General features: G+C 49.6%; 2 protein-coding genes across 2 annotated transcripts; one reads left to right on the forward strand and one right to left on the reverse strand.

Moving 5' to 3' along the window:
• The first annotated feature begins 1,186 nt into the window (after positions 1-1,186).
• LOC121333905 (protein C19orf12 homolog) lies at positions 1,187-2,269 on the forward strand. Its single transcript, XM_041400690.1, has one exon. It carries the CDS (start codon positions 1,192-1,194, stop codon positions 1,444-1,446), a length of 255 nt encoding a protein of 84 aa, XP_041256624.1. The 5' UTR covers positions 1,187-1,191; the 3' UTR covers positions 1,447-2,269.
• A 12,263-nt stretch (positions 2,270-14,532) lies between these two features.
• PLEKHF1 (pleckstrin homology and FYVE domain containing 1) lies at positions 14,533-22,859 on the reverse strand. The gene is made up of 2 exons (XM_041400746.1): positions 22,784-22,859; positions 14,533-17,937 (listed from the first exon to the last, which is right to left on the reverse strand). Exon 2 carries the CDS (start codon positions 17,923-17,925, stop codon positions 17,104-17,106), a length of 822 nt encoding a protein of 273 aa, XP_041256680.1. The 5' UTR covers positions 17,926-17,937; positions 22,784-22,859; the 3' UTR covers positions 14,533-17,103.
• Between the last annotated feature and the right edge of the window lie 477 nt (positions 22,860-23,336).

The raw sequence follows: 23,336 nt of genomic DNA on the forward strand, positions 1-23,336 counted from the left end.
TGCCATGTGCAGCATTGCTGCAGAAGCTTCCAGTCCTCGTGCTTCCCCAGGACTGCCTGCTCTGAGCAGAGTGGGCTGTGGCTTTGTTGCTTGGGGGAGAAAGTGTGATTGTGAAACAAATCTTGTCTCAATGGACAAGGAGCTTAGACATCAATGCTTCTAGTGGCTTTTGCATTAAGTGCCCCTAAATCAGTAATTGATGTTCTCATGAAAGTCCCTTGAAGATGAATTCAGCCATCGTCAGCTTTCAAGTATTTCTGTGCTGTCTTGGGAAAAATTGCTCACTGAGTAAAAGGTGCAAATGAAGAGTTTTTGTCTAATGAAAAAGTGCATCCCTGTGAGTGCCTAGATGACTTTTTAGGAGCAGTCTCTGGGGGTGGCAGTTTTGGTGGCAGGGTCAGTTCTGCCACCTCTCCATTGGGAGGGTTCTCTCTTTCTCTCCCACCTTCCTTCATTCCATCTGTCCATCCATCCCAGGCCGTGTGTGCTGCGGGCAGTGCTGCCCTGTGGATTGCTGTGCTGCACTCACTGCTGCTGGAGGGGAGCCCTGCAGGGCTGCTGGGCTGCTTTCTCAGCAGCCACAGGCACATCAGCTGTACATCCATCCCTCTGCTGTCATCCTGATAACCTGGGGCCTTCCCTTAGCCCAGCATGTCTTGTCCTCCTGGGGAGGGTGGGCTGTGCCCCTGGTGGATGAAAGCCTGCATGTGTCTGATGGGATTGGTCTCTGAGCACCTGCAGGGGTGGCTTCAGGTGTGTAGGACACTGCAGTGGGTGACTCTTCAACAAGCAGAAAGCTTTGACCACTCTGGCAGTATCTAGTAAGAGATGATGACACTGCTAAGGCAGCTGTTGCTCTGCGCTTTTCCTTGGGCAAGGCTTTATGTAGCAGTAGAGCTTCCCCTGAGAGAGTGTCCCAGGGAGTGTTTTGCTTCTGGTTTCTAGCTTGAAGCTGTTAGTGTTGATTGCAGGAAGGGTTTCTTTATGGTTGCTGTGGATGTAAAGAGCTTTTAAAATCCTTTTTGATGCTTTGAATACTGTGTATAAATCTAGTTAAAGCAGACACATACACAACTCAATCTTGACTTCTGATCACTGTGGGAACATTGTTGGTGAAGGCTGTGCATGGAATTCCAGACTTTAACATTAACTGTTAAAGATAATGATTCTTTTTGTTTCCTAGGAGGAGCAATGGGTGTATTGATTGGATGGATGACTTCTGGACAGTTCAAGTCAGTCCCTAAGATTTTAATGGAATTGCCTGCTGCTGAGAAGCAGAAACTCTGTGCTGAAGCCGTGGCTGTTGTCAAGTACTTTGACTGGACTGGTCCTCGTCAGCTGATTGAACTTGTAATGTCAAATTCTATTCTCAGAGCCAATGTATTGGAAGTGCTGACCACTTACCTTACCAAGGATTTAGACGCACGAGTAAAATATGGAAAATGATCCCCTCCAGAGCAGGATTTTTATACTGGAATGCATTTTACTCTCCTGACTCTGAATCTTCAATGCAACAATTTCAAGTGTTCAGTACTAATTACAAATATATGCTGATCGAAGTAATTTTGGGTTGTTCAGTTTTGTTGTTTGGGGGTTTTTAAATTTTTATCATTCTTGTTATCATTTTTGATTCATGTGGATTTGTAAGGATAGTATTAGGTTACTGCATTATCCTGACACCGACTTGCTATGAAATTTTGGATTGCTCTGCACTAGGACCAGTTCAAATCACTGAAGGGAATCATGCTGCCCTTAGGCTACTGTGTCACTTGTGAAAATTTTCAAAGTCCTTTTGTTTTATTTCAGAGACTTGATTCTGTTTGTTTAAGTGCTTTAATTTTTTTTCCCTGTGTATGACATGTAAGGTGCCAGAGCAGCTGGGGCACTTTGAAGAATTTTACCTGTTGTTTGTTTCAGCCCTGCAAAGGAAAATTTTATGAGGAAGTACATTACTGTGAACTCAAAAGACTCAATCTGTACTTTGTTTCTCTCTTTTTTATTGTAATTCTTGAGTTATCTTTTTATGTAAGAAGGGAAGTAAATTCTTAAACAAGATTTCAAGTAACAGGAAAACAAACTGTGAACACTTTCAATTCAATTTTCACCAGGTTCCTGTGCCCTAGGATGGGAGGGTGTGGCATGAAAAACATGGGGAGCTGAATCTGCCAGTTTTGTCTGAGCCCCAGGATGAAGGTTGTCATTTGAGCATTGGTTTCTTGCTTGAGTCTGTACAGCTGGTCCTTGGTTTTCATTAAAATCTTAAGGAGAAGCCTCCTATTGATGTGTGTGTTGCTTGAAAGGAAAGGAGCACTGGAGGAGCTCAGGCAGGCCTGCAGTGGGCAGCCAGCAGCTGGCAGCAGCAGTGCTGCTGGGCTGGGGTGACGGCCAGCTGCATTGCTACTGTGAGCACCAAATGCTGTGGGGCTGAATGTCCCAGCCACTTGGTCCCACTGGGTTTGGAGGCACTCGTAAGGCAAGTTTGTAGGTAGGAAAATGTGCCGGTGTGCCTTCTTGTTATGGAAAGACACACCTGAAGCTGTTCTACCAAGTTCATTTTTTGCCTAAAATAAAGACTTCTCTGTGTGTGTGTGAGATGAGGTTTTTATAAGTTAAGGTTAAAATGGTAAAGCTTTAAACTCAGAAGCTGTTGTTTTATGCATTTGATTAATTTACTTCTTCATATTCTATTTGCCTTTGATAAATTCAGCGGCATGCAGTGCAGTTGTTGTTCTCAGTATTTGATAACACTTTTTCACTGATGTGAGAAGGAGGTGAAAAAGAATGGTGAGTACTCCTAACCTTGTCAGTGTTTCATAATGGCAAACCTGAAATCAGTGGGGTTTTCATTTCATTGGCAATTACATACACTGCAACTTTTAAAAGATTTTACCAACTATATCCATTTAAAAATACTATTTTTTATGAATCCAGTTATTTTAATTTGAAATTTTCTGGTTATTTCACAAACTCAGTCTTTCCAAAACAACACACTGCTAGCAGTGGCAGATGATGGAATGATCCAGTGGGATGGAGTTGGCATCCTGTGCTCAGCTGTTCAAACCCAGAATGAACAGAGCTGACCACTGATTGTAAAGCAGGCCATAGGAAAAATGGGGGTTCCAGTTCATCTGTAATAGTATTTAGTATCTAAACAGTCCTTTACAAGTTTCATTGGGTTTAGACATCAATATCATGACCCCCATTTTACAGGTATTCATAAATTTGGGCCCAAATGTAGCTAGTGATTTATTTTTATCACTTGTATCAGTGTAATAGACATGGTGGAGTTTAGATCATTTTACTCTGGTCCTCTGCTCTCCTGTGATACTCTAAGAGTATTCTTTGCAATGCTTTTTATTATACCCTCAGAAACTGTAAACCAGTTGGAACTACACTCTTGGCCTTCACTGTGCTATAAAAGGGGCATGTGTTACATGGATGCCAAGAGAACTCAGCTCCCAGTAGTTCAGAGTTCTGTGCAGACCAGTCCTAGCTCACGCCAAACCCCACTGCTGCTGAGCTCCTCAGAAGCTTTATGCCACAGAGGAGCATGCTCTTTGTCATTAAAATAAATTTAACTTCTAGAGGTTTTCAGATGGCTGGAGTAGAACCAGAAGAAAGGAATTTAATTCTGTTTGTTCTCTGTGTCTTTATTTAACAGACTTGATGCTCTTGGAGCTCCTTGGAAGGTGGCAGGTTTTCAAAGTGGTAGCAGTAGGTTTGCAGACTGGTCTGAAACACATTTCACTGCTGGCAATGGAAGAACAGAAATGAAGTGCTCATCTTATGTGAGTTTGGATTTGAGAGAATGGGGAAATAACCACTCCTGTTGGACACCCTGACACTTAACTACAGAGGGAAAATGAGCATGGCAGCCACAAAGATTTTGTTGTTTGTGTTTCAGTGGTTTCTAACAGTTTCTATTGCTGAATGCTGCAGGAAGAGCAAATTGTACCTTTGGTGCTCTGACTGCAGCCCCATTGCTGTCATATTGAGGTCACCATGATATTGGTCTGTAGCCTTGAGTGAGAATTTGGGTGAGTTAAAAGCACCCTTCAGCAGATTCGATCATCTGAGGGAGCAGAGCAGCTGCAGCAGAGTGTTTTAATATCCATCTGTTGCTGCTCTTGGTAGAGACACGGCTGTCCACCACTGCAGTCGTGATGGTGCTGAAACAGCCACAGGCAGGGATGGCATCTTCTGAAATCCATTCCAGCTGCATAATGTCCAGGCTGAGCGTGAGGCACAGCCATTGCCTGGGAAACAAGGTAACGCAGTGCCAGCAGCTTTGGGAAGCAGCTGAAAGAGTCACTATGGGGAGATGTACATATTTATATAAGGAAACCATCTGTGATGCTGGTTATTAACCTGGTTTCGTTGTAGATGTGACAGAATCAAGCTAGATTTCCACTGGCAGATGGTGTACTTTTAGTTAATTTTTTTTAATTTTTTATTTGGGTTTTTTTTAAGCTTTCTGATTTTAAAACAGAAAGCAACACAAAGTGTTCTGTTAGCAAGGACAGGGAATATATATGGTTTTTTTTAAAAGGCAGTCCAAAATTTAGATACAGACTAGTAAATGAGATGTGCCATCTAGTGGCAATTAGATTAATTCTTAAACCCAGCCTCTCAAGGCTGCCTCAGTATCTGGATAACACAGTTAGTTACCTTTTTCAATGAAAAGTAAGGTTGCATTCTTTTTTTGCTCTTACTCTGTCAAATTTCTAGCTTTAGTGAATTTGCATTAGACTAAAAATATCAGCCCAGCTACAGCCTAGACTAGAATTTATATGCATTCCCTGCACAAGTTGGCTCTTTGGTGATTATCATATGTGAGCTGTGACAGCACAAATATTTACTGCAGCTGCATGTCACATTTAATTATAGTGAGAAAATACAGAATCAGGCAGAGGAGGGAAGTTTACTAAGAAGTTACTGAGGGACAAGTGGATTGTGTGAGCTGAGCAGCAGCCAGTTTGCAAAGGCAGATTGTCCACAGTGGAATTGGTGAGCCAGTGAGGAGTTTGTTACCTGCTTTTCCTTGTGCCCTACAGTTGTGTTCGAGGGAAGAGATGAGAATCTTGACTCCAGGTTTCAGAAGGCTGATTTATTATATTATGATATTATATCATATTAACATGCTATACTAAGACTATACTAAAGAAATAGCAAGAAAGGATCCTTCAGAAAGCTCGAAAGGAATAGAAAGGAAGGAATGATAACAAAAGCTCGTGACTGGCAGACTCCGAGCCAGCTGACTGTGATTGGCCATTAATTAGAAACAACCAACATGCACCAATCACAGCTGCACCTGTTGCATTCCACAGCAGCAGATAATTATTGTTTACATTTCTCTCCTGAGGCTCCTCAGCTTCTCAGGTGAAAATCCTACCAAAAGGATTTTCATAAAATATGTCATGGTGACAGCGCCGCACAAAGGAAGGTGGCTCTTGGCTCAGCCTGTTCGCATTTCTCACGTTATCTCTCACCCCCGGGGCGGTATGAAAAGCAGCAGGGAGCAGCATCCCGTGGGCAGCTTTTCCAAGCCAGCCTCTCCTTGCGGGGCCGCACAGGCTTTGCCGGGCAGACGTTCCCGGCGGAGCCGCTCCGCAGGGCTGCTGGCAGGAGGGCCGGGCTGTCCCCCGTGTCCCTGTCCCTCCTGCCCCGGGGCTCTCTGCCCTGCCCGTGCCCGCCGGAGAGCGGCTTTGTGCCTGAGCTTTGCTTGAGGAGGCTGCAGCTCCTCCTGCAGCGATGGTGTGCTGATGGCTCGGGACATCACCCGGGGTGGTGGCTGTGTGAGCTGCGACAGTAACAGCAGGGTGTGAGGTACCAGCAGGCGGTCGGTGTTTGGTGGTTTCCCAGCGTTATCTCGGCTGGTTCCAGCAGTGTGCGGTGTGCTGCTATGTGCTGCAGCTGCTGACAGGCTGCTGTGCCCTGGCAGAGCTCCTGCCCCTCGCACAGGTCACCATTTACAGCTCCTGCCAAACGTGCTGCAGAAGAGGGGCACAGGCAGGTGGGGTGGCTGCCATCCCCTGCTGCCACTAACACCCGCCTCTCCAGGGAGGAAAGCCTGTGCTCAGAGGGCCGGGTGGGCCAGGACAGCTGCTCTGTTGAGGCACAGCTCTGCTCGGCACACTGGCATAAAGCTATTGAGACCCAGCGTGTGCCCACATTTCTTTCAGATGACATCTCTCCGATGATTGCAGCCCAGTGGAGATGAACATGCCTTTGCTCACTTTGGTTGGTTTGTGGGAAATTAGGGCTACAAAACTCACTGAAAGGTTATTGGAAGGGGATTGCAATATTCAAAGTCATTAAGCAATTTGATTTTACACAGCTATGCTCTCATGGCGTACCTGCTCAGAGGTTTGCTTGTGCACATGGAGGATGAGTCAAATCCTCACTTCATCTCCTGGTTCTTCTTGATTGTCAATGATTAGCTAACTTTTTGGACAAATCTTTCATTTCCTTTAGGACACCTTTGATATCCTACTGCTGCTAGCCTTCCTGTGAGCCCCTGGCCTGTTGGGCTGAAGGAGGACTGGTGTATGTGGTTTGCTGAGACTTCTGTGACTGTCCTGCTGTGAGTGCAGGGTCTTGCTCAGGAGCTGCCTGTGCTGTGTTCTCCCCAGGGTGGGCCCTGTGGGGCTGGACAGCAGGAGTGAATCCTCCATTCCATGGAATGGCATCCCTCACTATCCAGAGTCCTCTCTGTTAAGTGTTCTGGTGCTTTCACGTACACACACTTCCAATCACTTATTCAAAAATTAATATTAATTAATACTCAGTTCAAAGCTGTGCAGATTCATGTGGAGATGAGATTTTCCCAGTTTTTTCCTCGCAGAGTGGCAGCAGCTCCAGCAGAGCTCCCTGGGGACTCAGGGGCAGGCTCAGGCTTGGATCCTGTGTAGCTGCAGTGGTAGGACCTACTGAGCTCAGTTTCCATCAGCAGTTTGGCAGTGCTGGTGCAGCCAGAGGATGTAAAAGCAATGCTTTCCCCCCCCCCCCCCCCCCCCCAACTAAAAGCTCTTACAGAGAAAGCAGTAGCTTAGGCTGTCACTGCTTGACCAGCTGATGTATAACTCCAGACTAATTGAGTAGCAGCCTTTCAGTTGGGTTGGAAAGCTTTTAAAAAACCAAAGGCCTTTGCATTGGAGTGAACTAAAGCTATTAGCCCCTAATTAAAACATGAGGTTTCATCTTTATCTTTCTAGAGATCACAGAAATCTATGTATTTTTCAGGCTGTAAGCCAGAAATCAAACATTCATCATGTAATTGCAGTAAGTGTGGGCTCATACTTCTCATTAAGTGTGATTTATGAATTCCAGAAGTGCCTACGAGGTAAATATATAAAATTATTTTGAAGTCTGCAAAAATGAAGGTATTCATTTCTTTGGATGGCTGTTCAGCAGGAAGAATTTAATATGAACATTACACCTTCCTACTCTCAGAACAGACAGTGCATTTGGACACCTGCACCTTTGCAGTTCCCTCCGAGCCACTGCTCACCTTTCACCCCAGCTCACCCTTCTGCTGGCAGCAGGGAGAGCAGTGTGGCTGTGGGGCAAGCCATTCTGCTGGGCCTCAGAAGATCTGTCACCTTCTCTGGCTCTTCTGCTTGTTTGCTGGGTGACCTTGAGTAACTTCCCATCTAGATCCTGAATGTGCTTTCTGTTAAACACTTTGTAATCTATCAGTAGGAAATGCTGTGTTACAGAAATGTGATAGCACTGTTCTGTAGCTAACCAATCTCTGATCCTGCAGTCAGGACATGAGCATCAAAGAAGGAATGTAATAAATGTTAGCAGAGCTTCACAGCAATCAGGACAAAGAAGAAACTGCTAAGTTTTGAAATGTAGCTACTTACTTTGTGGCAGGGGAGTGAAAGATTTACACTGATGTTTGACCTTAACTAATTAGACCCTGTACAGAAGTGTCTAGCAGGATGTAAATGTTTTGTGTTCCTTATTCCCTGCTCAGCTTCAGTAGGCAGGAGTGAATTAGGGTGAAATTAAATCTGTCCTGTGCTCTGACATGCTGCTTTGGAGTAGAGCACTCTCAGATTACTTTGTACATGTAATGTGAAGACAGAATGAAGGGTGTGTTGTTTCGGGATCAGTCAGTGAGATATGATGAATAATCTTTGTAATTTGGGTTCATTCTACATAGCTTTGAAGCTCTTATTTTTACCTGGCCCTGCTGCAGCTCCCTGAGCAGCTCCTTGTGCTGAGATGTTAAGGCAAAACAATTGGAGAATCAGAATCAGCTCCTGAACATTTACAGAGACCTGAGTGTCTGCAGAGGGAGAGAGCATGGAGGCAGTGCAGGTGTGTGTTTAGCCTCACCTACCCCTCCCCAGCTTCTGGCAGTCCCTCACAGCTGGGGGAGATCTGCCTCTCCTTGTGAAGTGAGTAAAGCCTGGCCTGGGTGTGGGTAAACTCATTCTTCTGCTGTTGGTGTAGAGTCCCAAAATTAGTTTTTGTTCTCACCCAGCTAACTGTCCAATGGATATTTCCTCTCCATTTCTGCCCTCTCCCTGGAAGACAATTCTACTTGATACTGATGAAAGTTTTCTGCAAGAAGGGAGCCCAGGGCAGCTCTGATTTTTGACTGCTATCTGCATTTACCCAAACCTCTCTGGTTCTACAAATCCTCCTCTTTCAGGAAAAAAATGAGGGGGCCATCTCACTTTTCTACCTTGCTCTTCCAGGTAAATTTTAAGCCCTGTTTTAAATTTAATTTTAATTTAAGCCCAGTCTTTCAAAATCCTAAGTTAAAAACTTGCTCTCTTTTAGAGCAGTGAAGGATACAAAAGACACAACAGCTGAATGTCATATTCAGGCTTGAGAGAGACGGGGTGCAAGAGCAAATGCTTGGTTACTCAACAAAGCAGGGGATAGGGCAAAATGGTCCAGAAAATAGTAGATTGTAGCAGAGTACTTGCTGAAGTATCAGTAGGAGTCAGCTGCCTGCTCTGTGCCTGTCTGTGAGCCACAGTTCATGCAGCAGACTTTGACCAAACTGCAGTTTATTAATGCCTTGTGCAGGAACAATGTCAGTAATAAAAGGCTAACTAGGGTGCTGGTGAGGAAGGCTTCTGGATCTGATTTTGCTGGCTTCCATAAAAGGGGCTTGCATGCTTTTCCCCAGCCATTCTCTCCAGGAATCTGTGTATAGAAACATTTGTTCCACAACCACAGCAAACAGCCTGGCAGCCGCCTGCATACTTGAGGCTTTCTGCTGTCTGAAGTTTAACTCTGCAGGAGCCTGTGCTGATGCTGAGTCTAATCCTAATTTCTGACTTTCATGTCCTCAACCTGGCCCGTGGGACCAGCACATCCCTGGTGAGTATGGGGTGAAGATCAGCCCTCACTCTGTGCCACTAATGATAAGTGCCAGCGAGGATAATAAGGAGCTCTCTTGTAGTGCTTTACATCTTCAAAGTGCTCTGCTCTTGCTAAGTAATTGAGCTGCCTTGTGACAGAGGTATGTATTTGTGTTGTGCCCAAAGTAACTGTGCTGTACTGTTATGCAATAGACCAAAATTGGACAGTGTCTGCAGATAGCACTCAGGAAATCAATGAACCAACTACTGGCTGCTCCCACCCCAACAACAGAGCCAGCTTCAAAGCTGCCCCACATCCTTTCCTTTGGTTAGCCTTGGCTGGTCTTTGGGAACCTCAGATATTCATGGAAAGCTGCACGTGCCAAGTGTTTGACGATGTGGCTGCAGTGTTTCGCAGCAGCTCCGTTTCCAGCCACGCCATCTCCCAGCCCTGCCCAGAGGATGCAGTCCCAGTGCTCCTGAGTTAAACCCAGGCACTGCTGGGCTTAGCCCAAGAGCCCCAGCTCTGTGCTGCAGCTGTGCTCTAAGGACAGGATCGTCCTGGCGTGGACTGGCCACAAAGGAAAACAAGGTCACACTGTGCTGTGCTGCCATGGGGAGGAAGAGAGGGGATGCTCTGCTTTATCTGCAAGATATCAAAACCTCACTGGGCAGCAAAGGCACCTTCCCACAGCAGCCCAGTGCCTGCCAGCAGCTGCAGACATGGCCACGAGCCTGCGGTCAGCAGAACCCTGCGTGTTGGTAAGTGCCACCAGGAGGGAACCCTGACCACACAGTGCTGACCTGATTTCTCTCAGGAAGGAGCTTGAGGTCACTGGACAGATTTCTGACAGTGCTCAGCAGTGAGTCAGAAGACAACAAGAAGGGTTGGACAGATGGGAAAGGAAACCAAGGAGTAAATCTAGTTAGGTCATTGAACAAACCCAGGTAGCTGCCACATCTTGGATAGTCAGTGCAGCCTGCTTGGTCCACTGGCCAAGTTTGTCCTTTGGGAGCCAGAGAGGGCATTGCAGGGCTGGAGGGATACAGAGAAGGATAACACTCTATGGGAGGGCACCTCTGTAAAGAGAGATGGGCTGGTTTAAACTGTTCCACCTGGAAAGGGCACTGATGGGGGAGATTTTGTCACAGCTGTGACTGGCACAGAGCTGAACAGGAGGAACAATGCTGTGCTGGAGAAGGCAGGGGGCACCCCCTGAACTGGCAGAGGTGAGGGGAAGTGCTTGTTCACACAGTGGGACAGGGAATTGTGGAGTTAATTGGCACAGGATGCTCCAAGTGCCAGAACAAAAATGTATTCAGCAAGTGATGAGGCAGATTGAGAGTGAGGACTGGTCACACCAACCACTGCCTCCACGAATTTCCCACCAGGCTGAGAGGAGACTAAGGCAGCAGCAGCATTGCTCTGTAAGTGCCTCTTCAATGCTGTCCCTCATGTTTTTGGGGTAGGTGAACTCTGGCTCTGGGTTAGTCAGACTGTTTTCATGTTCTCCCAGTTCCTGCAGTGCTGTGCCAACAGATGTGCTACTGTGAGTAAAACACAATGAAGGAGCTGCCAAAGCAATCACACTGAAAAAAGCGTGGCATTTTCTGTGTTGTACAAAAGGGGTTTCCTGTGCCAGGTAAGACCTGCCCATTTGCCTTTGTGTCTTTATTCTGCTCAGGAGTGGAGTCTTCCTCTCCCACTGCTTTCCCATGTACAAACCAGTGATTAAGCAGAGCACCTGACCTCTCCAGGTCCATCAGTTGCAATCAGTTACTTCATGACCTCAAAATTGCAATATCAACTTAAAATTAAAACAAATGCTTTTATTACTTGCACCATAGAGGAAATGTCTTTCAGCTACCAGAACACAAAGCACTAGGTCATATTTTTAGAGGGAAATCTTTATTCACACCCTTTCAAAGTGGAGGTTGTATTAAGATATGGTCATGCTATTGCTTTGTTTTGCAGAATCTCTCTCTCTCTCTCTCTCTCCCTCTCTCTCTCTCTCTCTATATATATATATGTATATGTATATATAAAGCTCCGTCTTTTCCCCTGTCTTGCTGCCATTGCTAAACCTGCAGCCAAGAACTGTTCAGCTCACAGAAGTGCCTGTTGTGCAGGGCTGGTACAGCTGGGAAGGAGGCCCTGCTTGCAGCCTTGTCCCAGTGTAGCTGGATGAGCTGACCCCAGGAAAATCCAGCTTCCAGAGGCAAATTCTGGTGGGGGGGATGAGCAGGAGGAGAAAGTTCAGTGCTCTGAGTGGGAGGCAGAGCTGACAGGAGGTGCTGAGCCTCCAGAGAGCTATTAAAGCCACATCTGTCCTGGAGCAGCCTGTCAAAGTCTGTGTCCAGGGTGCTGTGTTGCTCATGCTTGGGCAATGCCCAGCTCCTCTGCCAGCCTCCAGCACAGGACCCTCCCCCATATCCCAAAGGGAGCAGCGTTTCCTGTGCTGGGGGCTCCCCACTCTTCCTGCACTGCCCAGACGGGTCTCCTGAAGGGTGAGGGTGCTGAAATGGGGGAAGCTCTGTGGAGCTCTGACTTGTAAGGTCTCAACCAACAAACACATCCTTTTGGATCCCTTCTGTGCCACAGCCATGGCTGGGCTTTGGCTGTTGAGTCCCTGAGGACAGAGGGAGGCTGTCAGCTGCTGGGAGGGGTGCTGACTTGCTGCTGCTCCAGAGAGCTGTCCTTAGGCTCCAGAGGGTGCTGAAAGGGCTGCCCCTGCTCCCGGGCTACACCAGCTGCGTTCCAGATCCTGTTTTTCTGGAGGTAACACCTCTCCAAATGTGGTATTGCAGTGAGCAGCAGCAGGACTGTTAAGTCTTGAAGTAGCCAAGTGTGACAGTCTCCATTTGTCATCCTCCCCAGATTAACAGCTCTTTGCCAGTGGATTTTGTAGAGCCTCTCATCATTAGAGCTGTTTCCTTGCAAACAGATGGCTGCAGTGTGACATCCCGAGTGCCTGTGGGACCAGCACAGACACAGGGGCTGAGGCTGTGTCTGCCTCCAGCCTGGTGCTGGGGTGAACAAACGCAGGATGGATGTGCTGACAGCAGGCACCTCTGCTGCGGTTTGGGGGAAGGCGTGTGCCCTGTGTGAGCTGCAGAGCCCTGTGCAGCAGGGCCAGTGCCCAAGCCCTGCTGCCTCTGCTCGCTGGCCGCACACACAGCTGCGGCTGGGAGTCAGGGAGAGCGGCTGGATCCTGCCCAGCCACAGCAGCCTGTCCCAGGGAGGAGACAGCCCCGCAGGGGTGGGAGGCTCCCTGCCGCCCAGGGAGGCTGGCGCTGGGAGTGCTCACAGGGTGTGCAAAGCCCCACCGGAGCGTGTGAGAGACTTTGGACCATGAACAGCAGCTGGCTCGTAGGGGCTGCTCAGGCAGGAAACAGGTGTGCAAAGGACATTTTGGGCAGGATCTAGACTCGGGTTAGTTTGGCTGGAACTTGCTGCTGAGCACTCATCAAGTCAGAGGCTCTGACAAGCCAGGGGAGAGCTGTGACCTGGGTGCTGGTGGCTCTGGGTTATGGGTTGGCTGTGGCTCTCACCCCGCTGTTGGAGCTGTTTGAGCCATCTGAGGGTGCCTGTGAGGGGCACTCCTGAAAGCACTCTGGAAATCCTTTCTATGCGAAGCCACTGAGGCTCTGGTTTTACCTTATTTTAAACTCTTCCTGTAAAAAACATGTGAATTTTTTTCTTGTTGCTTTTAGAGGGGAAGAGAGCTGTCTGGCCTTGAGTTAATGCTTTTTCCTTCTCAAATCCATTTTTCCATAGGCTGTCACACACATTGTGTTTACAATTTTAAAAGAGGAGAGGCTGGCAAAGCTCAGCAATCCCTTGCTACACGGGACAGTCTGCAGGTGCTCTGCCCAGGGTGTGTGCAAAAGAAGGTGCTGCACAATGGACCTTTGCTAAAGTAAAACCTTTTTTGCTAAAGTAAAACCTTTTCTCTAGCTGAGTAAAACCTTTTCTCTAGCTGCCCTCCTCCCCTTTCTCTCCCCTCCCTGCAGCAGCAGACTGGCAGGTTGTGTAGCTCACTCTGGGCTGTGAACCTCTCCATAAGAGGTTCACAGAAAACCTGCTCAGATGCCAGCTTTGGTGTTGCTCAGGGTTCACCAGCACTTCACAGCACCTCCCTGCCTGCCTCTCTCCTCCTCCTGCAGCACAGGACCACAGCACTGGCTGTGTCTGGAGGTTTTATGAGCCAGGTCACAGGCAGGAGAGGCTCCCTCCCAAGCACCTGCATGGCTCTGGGGGTGTTCTGCCTGTGACAGGTAACAAAGGAGAGCTGGCTGGGATTGCCCTGCAGTGCTGTACACCCTGGTGTGCAGCCTGTGCTCCTCTGGGGGCCCTGGACACCATCTCCAGCACACAGGTCCTGGCAAAGATTTCTTGCAGCTGTTTTGTGTCCACCATGTGGGACAGCAGCGCAACATCTCCTTCCTGCCAGCTCCATTCTTAAAGGTCCATGGCCTGCAGCAGAAAGGGTGAGAAACAGAAGCCTGTGCTTTTCACTGGAGACACCACTTTGCAGCTCAGGAGCAGCTGGGACCGTGTGTACTCCTCAGCTCCTCCTCCTAATCCAAAACCCAGGCTGAGTGAGGCACACGAGAAACTGCCTTGCAGCAGCAGTGAGCTGGAAGAGGCTGTGAGCTGCGGCAGAGCCAGAAATCCAGCCTGGATAGAAACTGAGTGTTTGAGAAACCGGGAGCAAGACTCCATTGGAGCAGCTGGCTCACTTCTCCTTCCTGAGTGCTCGTGAACGCTGAGTCAGCACCGTGCTGGGAGCGGGTGTGTGCCTGAGCTGGGCCTTGGGACAGCAGAACACACAGCCTTCCTTGAACCTTTCTGATCCTTTCAGTTTATTTGCAGAGCTAATCTCCCCATTACCTTCTGTTACATTTCCTGACTGGCTGCTGCACCAGTGCCATCCTCTTCCTCCCCTTACAACCAACTCTGGAGAGGAGAAGAGGATGGTGTGCACTGGGGACACCCTCACCCTGCTGTGCCTTTGGGCTGTGACACCTTCAGGCAGGGGCTGAGCAAGGAACCTCTTCTGGCACATGATCCCCACAGTTCATGTCTGGAGCCCTTCAGGAGAACGCTGTGACCCCACAAACCCTCCAGCCTGCAGATGCTCCCCAAGGTGAGCACTGGAGCTGCTGCTCCTCCTGGCCACGTGAGGCTGCAAACTGGAATGAATCTCTGCTAAGGCCTTTATTGAGCTAAAAAAGAGAGAACACAAACTATCAGGAAATACCCTATTAATGCACTGGAGATAGAATCAGGCTGGAAAACTCCAGGCTGGACTGTAACAGCACACAGCCTGTGATTTAAAACCCATGTGTTCAGCAGGCCAGAAGCCAGGAGCCCCAGGCTCTAATCCAGTGCTGAGCTCCACAACAGAAGTTCAGAAGTGGAGGAGAGGCTTTGTTTAAATTTCCCCATGTTTTCCTGGCCAGGATCCTTTTACCATAGGCATTAAATTTTAAGAATTGCTTTGTTTCTTGGGGCTTGCAGTTGGTGGAAGATGTGTGCATTTCCTCAGAAGCCATCAGCAGCATGCACCAGAAAAAGAGGCTGGGTTGTTTTTGGTGGTTCAGTTTTTCTGATTTTTTTTCCCTGCTGTGATTGAGAAAAGCTTTTGCTCACCAAGAAGGCATTCTTTAGAGGCGTGCCTGTCCCTCATTGGAGCATAAAAACAGTTCATAGGTCTTTTGGGGCTGGCTAGGCAAGACCTTCAAACACACAAAGTAAGCTGATCTCTAACTGAACTAAGCATTAGGTGCCAAACTGCAGTACATTTCTGATTGGATGCAGACTCAGCAGCTGGGCTATTTTTGGCTTGTGAACCACTCTAATGGCTGTTTATTTTTAAGGTCATTTTCTGTTTGCATAGCATGTACACCCTTCTGGTGGGTGGGAGGCATTGTAAAAACAATCACTGCTGTGCGGAGTTAGGAACTGAGTCTGGAGAGGGATGGAAAAAACAGAACTCGGTGTACTTATTGCTTTAAAGCCCAAAAACATCTGCTTAGGTCATAAGGTTTGCTGGCCCACTCTGAGCTGTGTCCCCACCGGAAAAATACGGTTCCAGTTAATACAGACTACTGCAGGGATTGCAGGAGACTTGGGGAAAGCCTGTCAGACAACAACATGGTATAAATAGACAGGAGCATCAGATTTGATGCCCTTACCTTGAAGCAGTAAACAGAAACCAGAGCAGTCTCCCCACAGCTGAGCAGTCACCACTCGTGCTGGGCTGGCCAGGCCTGGATCCCCGCTCCTGTTAAGACCCTTGTTCAATAATAACATGCTTTATTGTCCTGGTTTCCTGGCTCCTTCCTGTTGGCAGTATCTTTATTCACACACAGTCAAGTAATACAAATTCACTGGAACAGTAGCAGTTTATAAAAGAGTGTAAGAATAATTATCTTGAATTGAAATTTAAAAAAAACACATGGCCACCTGTCAAGCAATGCATTGCTTGTAACAGGTCGTGGTAAGGAAACATTTCACAACATTGGCAGTGTATTCCCAGCCATGTTGCTTTTCCAGACCGCAAAATACACAATACAAAAATACACTAAAAGTAATAATGGAGTTTGTATAAATGCCTGCTGCAAAACAATTGCTGTTGTCTGATTTCCTCTATATTTACTCCCATACTACATTATGATAGAGTACTTGAATAAACACAGTTTATTTCTAACTGAATTTGAACTTTGAAGTTGATCTCAAGTAAACTGCAAAGTCTTTGGCTCCCATCCTTGAAGTACATAAAGGACCTAAACTTTGGACTCGTGAGACTGATAAGGCAGGAGGTGAGCCCACAAGTGAGAATCTGATGCCTTGGGCAGCAGCCCAGGAGGGAAGGGGAAGTTGAAGTGCTGTACTTCACAGGATCTTAATTTGGGGCTTTTCCCTGGACTTTTACAGACTTTTAACAAGTCTTCCCTGGGCTGTCCTCTTACCTGATAGGCTTGAGATTTTCAAGTTTCCAGTAATCTGGTACAACTGCCTGTGTTTGAGGTCTGGGCTCTGCACTTAGTTGAGTGAATGCAGTACCTCTCTCCCTCCATATTTCACTGCTCAGTGTCATTTTCCCTGTCCCTTTCCCCTCCCCTTTCCTCCTCCTGCCCGGTACCACTGGCATGGCCTCTTTCCATGTGAGAGAGCTGGATGCTCCAGTGCTTTGCTGAGGCTCACACTGAGCCCCACACAAGCTCCCTGCCTTCCAAGTACCATTCTCTTAGTGTTTCCAGCCTTGAGAAGACAGGGAATCCAGTGCTGGCCGTACCATGCAGGGATGAGCAGCTATTCCCTCAGGCTGGCAAGCTTGCAGTGAGAATCTCAGAATGCTCACGGAAAGTGACATGCAGAGTGGCCCTTGCTGTGAGGAACAAACTGTGAGCAGGCCAATATGTTCAGCTCTGGGATTTCTTTTCCTCCCAAGAGCCAATTTCAAAACATTTCAAACGAGAGATGTTTTAGCAGAGAGGAAGAATAAGGCACTGAAGGTGAGCTCATTTGGCCAAGACTGATCCACAGGGTGCTGCCCCAGTCCTCAATGCTCTTCACGGAGCTGTTCTCTCTGTGCTCAGATCGTATGAGACGTTCTCAGAGGGGAAACCTTGTCTCAGCTCTGACACCACACACGGGGCCAAGACCCACCTTCTCAGGCATGGCCTTCAGAGAAAACATCGAGAAGGACACGCATTGGAGGCCAAGGTTGGCTTCCCAGTGCCTAAACACCACCACCTCCCAGGGAGGTCAGCTGTGGAAAGATGACCAGGATACCTGTGAGGTGTAAAACTCTGTGTCTGCTGGCCACTGCTCAGCTTTCTCATCGTCAGACTTGTCGCTGTCATCGCCGCTGGAGGGCTCATAGCCCTGCATGGCGGAGGGGATCGGCTCCGTCTGCCTCTGATCCGCCTCTGCCTCCTTCTTCTTCTCTGCCAGCAGCTGCCTGTAGCACAGGTTGCAGACCCTCAGGGGCTTGGGGGACAGCCGGGGCATCAGGAACCTCTGCCTGGAGCAGTCGGCGCACACGACGAAGCCGCACTTGCGGCAGTGATGCCTGCGGGTGAGCGTGGAGAACTTGGTCTGCGTGCAGCGCATGCAGATGTCCGTGGCCTTGTCTGGGATCCAGGGAGCCGCGGGCTCCCTGCAGGGCTGCCGGCCCGTCTTGGTCAGCAGGTGCTTGATGCACTCCTCCAGGTGGCTGATCCACTCCTTCCTCTCGGTCAGGGAGGCTGCGGACACCACAAAGGACTTCTTGGAGGTTTTGATCATCCAGCGGTTCTTCATCTGCAAGGTGTCCGGCAGCGTCTCCAAAGTGACGTCTTCAAGGGGGATGATGTGCTGGGAGTTGTACTTCCTTTTGTTGATGATGATGCTGCCGTAGACGAGGATGTCGTTGAAAAGGAAAAAGATGCGAGGCTTCGGCTTCTTGCGGCATTCTTTGGTTAAAATCCCTTCTCCCAGGAGCACCCTGCCCGGCAAGGCTAAGGGCTGCCCAGAAGCCCCAAAGCAGTTTTCCACAGCAGCGATGCGCTGGCTGTTGATCTCCGTGTTTGCAAGGTGGTCCACCATGGCCAGCCCGCTCTGAAGAGAGGAAACAAAGAGGGAAGTGGTGAAACTGCAGACATCTGCACCAGGGCGAAGGTGAGCAGCCAGTGGATGCACAGGGGAGATGCTCCTGATGCAGGCTGAGGCTACACGTGATCTCGTGAGCACTCCTCACTTGGGTTTGTTACCTTTCTAAATAAAATCTTCAAACTTTCTGACCCCATTTTGCAACAGCCCAGGCTGGACTGGGATGGTTCAATCTGCAGCAGTGGAAGCCCCTGAAGGCAGAGCCAGGTCTTCCTGGTTGTGCTTTTTACCAGTCTCCCTGTGTGCCCTTGGAAAAGAAAGCTGCTTGATCTGCACCTGACTTTATGCAGATCCACAGATCTGCACAAAAGGGTCTTGAGAGCAAGGCTCCTGCTTCTGAGTGCACACCTGCTTTCTCAAGGATTGCTTACAGACACACCCCCCCCACAGCTCCATTCTGGGCCAGAGCTGAGGCAGGAACAAAAGCAAACTCTGTGGTATCACTTGTTTCTGCTGGTCTTCCATGCATGACAAAAAGGCTAAATGGAAGAAATTTAGAAAGCCCCTCTGATGTGAATAAAGCCACACAAGCTAAGCCTTTCTTCTGTTATCCCAGGACTGACAGTCCTTCCAAATTCAGGACATATCATTCTGAAAACAGTGAGCTCTGCTGAAAGGGAAGTGGAAGGGAGCACACTCATCTGTCCCACACCTCTGCACCCTCCTTCTCACACAGTCTGGGGGTTTGACATTGTGTTCTGGTTTTGTTCTAACAGGAAGCCCAGGTAAGGGCAGCCCTGAAGCGAAAGCAGCTGCTTGCTCTTGGCAGTCTGCAGTGAGGGAGGTGCTCCCTGGCAGTGGATTTCCTCCTTGCCCCTCGCAGGCTGGAGGGTGCTGCCCAAGGCCAGCTGGCCATGGGAATGTGAATCATTTCCTCCTGCAGAGGTAGCTCAGCCACCACAAGGCACATCACAGGGCCCTGTGTTGTTAGCCCGGCTGCTGCTGATGGTGGATGGGAGCACTCATGCAGAGCTGCTCTCCACTGGTATCCCTGTGCTCCTTGCCCAGAGTCCCTGCTGCCAAGTAGGCTGGAGGGAAGTGGACGATGGCAATATACCTGTTCTGTGTTTGTGTGACATTCTACCTTTGCCCCTCACCCCCAGTCACCCCTTTGCTGTGCTGGAAGGAAACCACAGAGCTGCTGCAGAAGGCTGCTGCACACCCTGCTCCTCTCAGCTGACCCATCTGCAGACAGACTGGGCAATTCCTCTGAGTTCCCAGAGCTTCCTTCCCTAGGCTGAAAAGGCACAAGGCCAAGACACAGGTTTAGCCATGGCAGACCTAAATGGAGTGACCCAGCTTGCAGGAACAGCTTTCTCTGAGAGGCACTGAGTGGTGAGTGCTCCTGGAGAGCTGTCTTGTTCAGGTCCCCCTCGAGCTGCAGGGAAGGATGGGAATCCTCAGGGCCTCAAAGCCCTGGAGGGCACTGGATGGAGCTGGGCTCTGTTGGGCACATCCACTCATGTGGGTGGGCACTTCACATTTACTGAATGCTCTGGCGCAGAGGGGGATCCAGGGGCTGCCTCCAGCAGCAGAGGCTGAAAGCACTCCCCAGCCAACCTGCCATGGCACAGACGTGCAGCAGCTGGGCCAAGGATCTGCTCCTTGTCATCAGAGAGGAGAGAGCCTCCATTCCCAGCGTGGCTCCATCAGCCCGAGTGGATCTGTGCAGGGAGAGGAGATGTCCTGCTGCAATAAGCACCATGTGCTTTTACCCTCTCCCTCTTAAATGCACAAATGAGGCTGAAGAGCAAACAGGCAGGGCAAACTGTTGTCCACAACTGTGCACCAAACTCCCTGAACAGGGTTACCCGGACTCCCACCTACCCTGGGATGTGGTCTCCTCAAATCCCTGGCTGAGGAGTTTCTGTGTGAAAGAACAAGATGAGCACAAAAACAATAAAGGAAAAACTCGAATTACAGCTTGGGATCCTTGGTGTGCAAAGACTGTGAATGCAAGATTATACTGGCAAGAACTTCTGGCACCAGCAACACCAAATGGGATAAAAGCCAAAGCAGTCCCACCAGTTTCCTTCCCTCATGTTTCTGGGCTATGGAGCTCTTAGCCTACCTCTTTTATGTAGTTTAGAAGCATAGCCCAACCTCTCAAGAACTTATGGTACTTGACTCTGTTTCTAGGGGTATCTGCACACCAGATTCCAGTGGAAACTAAAATATTTTTTCAAATATAAAGACCTTGCCAAGAAACCCAAGCTCCTTTTCAAAGAGGAGTGTAAGCTCTGCTGCTGTGAAAGCTTCAGCTGCTGCACTGACCTGGGCCCCTGCACAGAAAGCCCTTGGACTTACTACATGGAGCAAAAGCAGAAGGGCTGGACACAATCCTGTAGTGTGAAAAAAACTGAAGGTGAGCTCTCATTACACATCAGACTTCTACCTGCAGGTATGTCCTTACTCATCCACCCTCTGGTTTGCTACCTAGTTAAAATACCACGAGTTCACCTAAGAAAAGCCAACAAAGTCGTGGGAAAAATCTCCTGCTGTCACTAAAATTGTTGGTTGCTCTAGCCCAGGGTATTTCTTGAAGGAGTTTTCGTGGGATGCAAAAGCAGAATGTTTTCCTCCTATCTCTCTCCTCCCTAAGGCATAAGTGACTGGAGAACAGCACATAGACATAATAAAAAGTTAAAAAAAAAAAAATAGGAGTGGGACTTAGAGTGCCTACCTTTAGGCTTGGACAACTCACTCTATCTCTCTGTGTTATCCCTGTTCAGGTGGGGGGAGCAACAGCCATCTGGGGGGCTGACTCATCACATCCCACCACAAGCCAGATCCATCCTGCCCTGAGTTCCACATAGCGCTTGGCTTGACTGACCACATAAAACCCAATTTCATGTTAATACTGTGACTCACTGCAAATAATCCACAGTTTGGTTTTGGAATGCAAGCTCTTTGTGAATCTGGTAAATAAAGATTGCTGCTGAGTGTTACTATGGTCTCCTTTCCTGGGAGATGAGAGCCTCTCCCTTTGGAACAAAGTGAGGGTATGAAGTCTAATCTAGTTTATTCATTTTGGTAAATATTTTTTTTCCTGTTTGCTTAAGTTTGTTGTGTCAGGTCAGCATGGTCACAGTGCTTATTAGCAAGTGCTACATATGCCCATGTACCACATGCAGCAGCAGCAGATCACCCAGCTGAAATTAGGGTGGTCAGATGTGCTTTTCTGGCACACTGCTTTTCACAAAAGTTTCTGGCATGGCGAATTCTGGGGTTGTTTTTTTCATCAAGATCTGCTGGTTCTGCATGTGATCAAGTACTATACAGTGAATATGACTGATGTTCAAAGGAAAAAAAACCACATCTTGGCACTCCCCTCCAGAAGTAAGCACGCCACAACACTTAACAATGAGGGCTTGTTCACTTGTGATTATAAACAGCCATGTTGGTGCCTGCCAGGCACAGCATTTCAACTTCAGCTCGCGGGTCAGCAAGTCTGGGGTATGTTTTTCAAGTCTGTATGTACCTAAGGCTTAGGTGTACCGATGCAGAGAGCTGTTCTACCTGATCCCTCTGCTCCTGCCATCAGGCAGAACTGACAGCCCTGGTATCCACTGCATACCTCATGCATACCACACATGGGATGGTCCCTGACACCCAGATCTGACTGCTGAGGGCTGCCAGCAGAAAATGCCCCGAGCCTCATCTCTCTGCAGCTCTCCCTGACTCCCTCTTTCTGCTTTGCCCTGAGAAATCTCTCCTGGAGTTAGGGCTGGCATAAGCTCTTGCTCACCAAGGACAGCAAGTAAGATGCAGCCGCCTGAGCAGGCATTTAGAGGAAGAAGAACAAAGTTCCTCTCCTTTTCCTGCCTGAAGGCATTTCAGCTTGCTTCTCCCTCTTTCCCGGCATGCTGTAAGTGCTGGAGCAAGGAGAGCAGGCTCTGGTAACCCCCTTCCTGCCATGCTTACAAGGAACCCAATTCAGCACACGTACATTTTGGGACTGGCTGTCACATCGGGCCTTCAAGAATGTCACAGTCCCAGTGGGACAGGGACTGACTGAGCTGCCAAGCTTCTCGCCACGGCTGCTCAGCACAGCGCCAGAGCGAGGGGCCGGCGGGCAGCGGCTCTAAGAGCTCAGACCGATGCTGCCCAACCCAGCTGCTGGCAGCCTGAGCTCGGCTGTGGCTCTCGCAAGTGCCAGCCAAGCTCAGAGGCGCCCAAGGAAGGAAGGAAGGAAGGAGGAAAACCACGAAACTCAAGGCAGAGCCTTACCCCGTCCGTCCCCCGCTCCCTGTCCCGCACTCATCCCGAGGCACTCCGGACTCGTGACCAGCGACACACTCGGGCTGGCTGCCCAGGGGAACCACCGAGGGAAGGGACAATTGTCCCTCCCTGTCGCTCCCAGCGCCCGGGAGCTGACGTGCCCCTCTGGAACAGGCGCACGGCCCAAGCGGGGTCCCGCTTACAGCTCCACAGCGGGAGCGTGCCCGGGGTTTGTTACACGGGCAAAGTTGGCAACTCAAAGAGTCCCTCTAAAAAACCCAGCACGCCCTCCCTCAAAAACACAGCACACCCGCCCGTCCGGAGCGGCTCTCGGGCCGCAGGCTGCGCACACACCGGGGGACCCCGGCATGAGTGGCACACACTGGGGGACCCCGGGACGGGCGGCACACACCGGGGAACGGGCAGCACACACAGGGGAACCCCGGGACGGGCAGCGCACACCGCGGGACCCCGGGCCGAGCCCGGCGGTGCGCACGCCCCCCAACCCCGCCGCTCTGTCCCCCGCTCCGGCCCGGCAGCGGAAAACCCCCGGCTCGCCCCGCTCGCCCCGTACCTGCCGGCCGGCCCCGGCTGCGCTCCCGCGGGCCACGCCGGGCTCCGCTCCGCTGCAGGGCCGGGCCCGCTGCCGCTCCCCGCCCACCGCCACCGCCGCCAATGGGAGCCCCGGGGCCGGGCCGGGCCGCGATCGCCTCACGGGTGCCTGTGAGTGGGACTGCCTGTGCCCCACGGCTGCCTGTGCCTCACGGCTCTGTGCCCCATGGCTGTGTGTGCCCCACGGCTGCGTGTGTCCCATGTCTGTGTGTGCCCGTGGCTGCCTGTGCCCTGCTGACATGCAGCAGCCCCCTGCGCACTCTCCCTTGGCCCCACAAGCCTAACTCAGTTCATTTAGTTTGCTGGCAGTTTTAAGTTTCAAGTTTCATCACCCCTAATCACAGTATATTCCATCGAGCAGAAGGGTATACATGGATGACAGTGTATAAATATTGTTTCAGTGATAAAGTACCCCAGTGTTTTATATTTAAGAAGAGGGATATAAATAGAACTACGCATTACACTGGTCCAAAACAGAAACCAGACCTCCTCCCAAGCTTTAGATCACAGCTCCT

This window comes from Onychostruthus taczanowskii, unplaced genomic scaffold (assembly GCF_017590055.1).
Source record: "Onychostruthus taczanowskii isolate IOZ18803 unplaced genomic scaffold, ASM1759005v1 scaffold18, whole genome shotgun sequence".
Classification (NCBI taxonomy): domain Eukaryota; kingdom Metazoa; phylum Chordata; class Aves; order Passeriformes; family Passeridae; genus Onychostruthus; species Onychostruthus taczanowskii.

Excerpts from the sequence above, each read along its gene's own strand:
- PLEKHF1 (XM_041400746.1), bottom strand. The coding sequence starts at position 17,925 with ATGGTGGACCACCTTGCAAACACGGAGATCAACAGCCAGCGCATCGCT.
- LOC121333905 (XM_041400690.1), top strand. The coding sequence starts at position 1,192 with ATGGGTGTATTGATTGGATGGATGACTTCTGGACAGTTCAAGTCAGTC.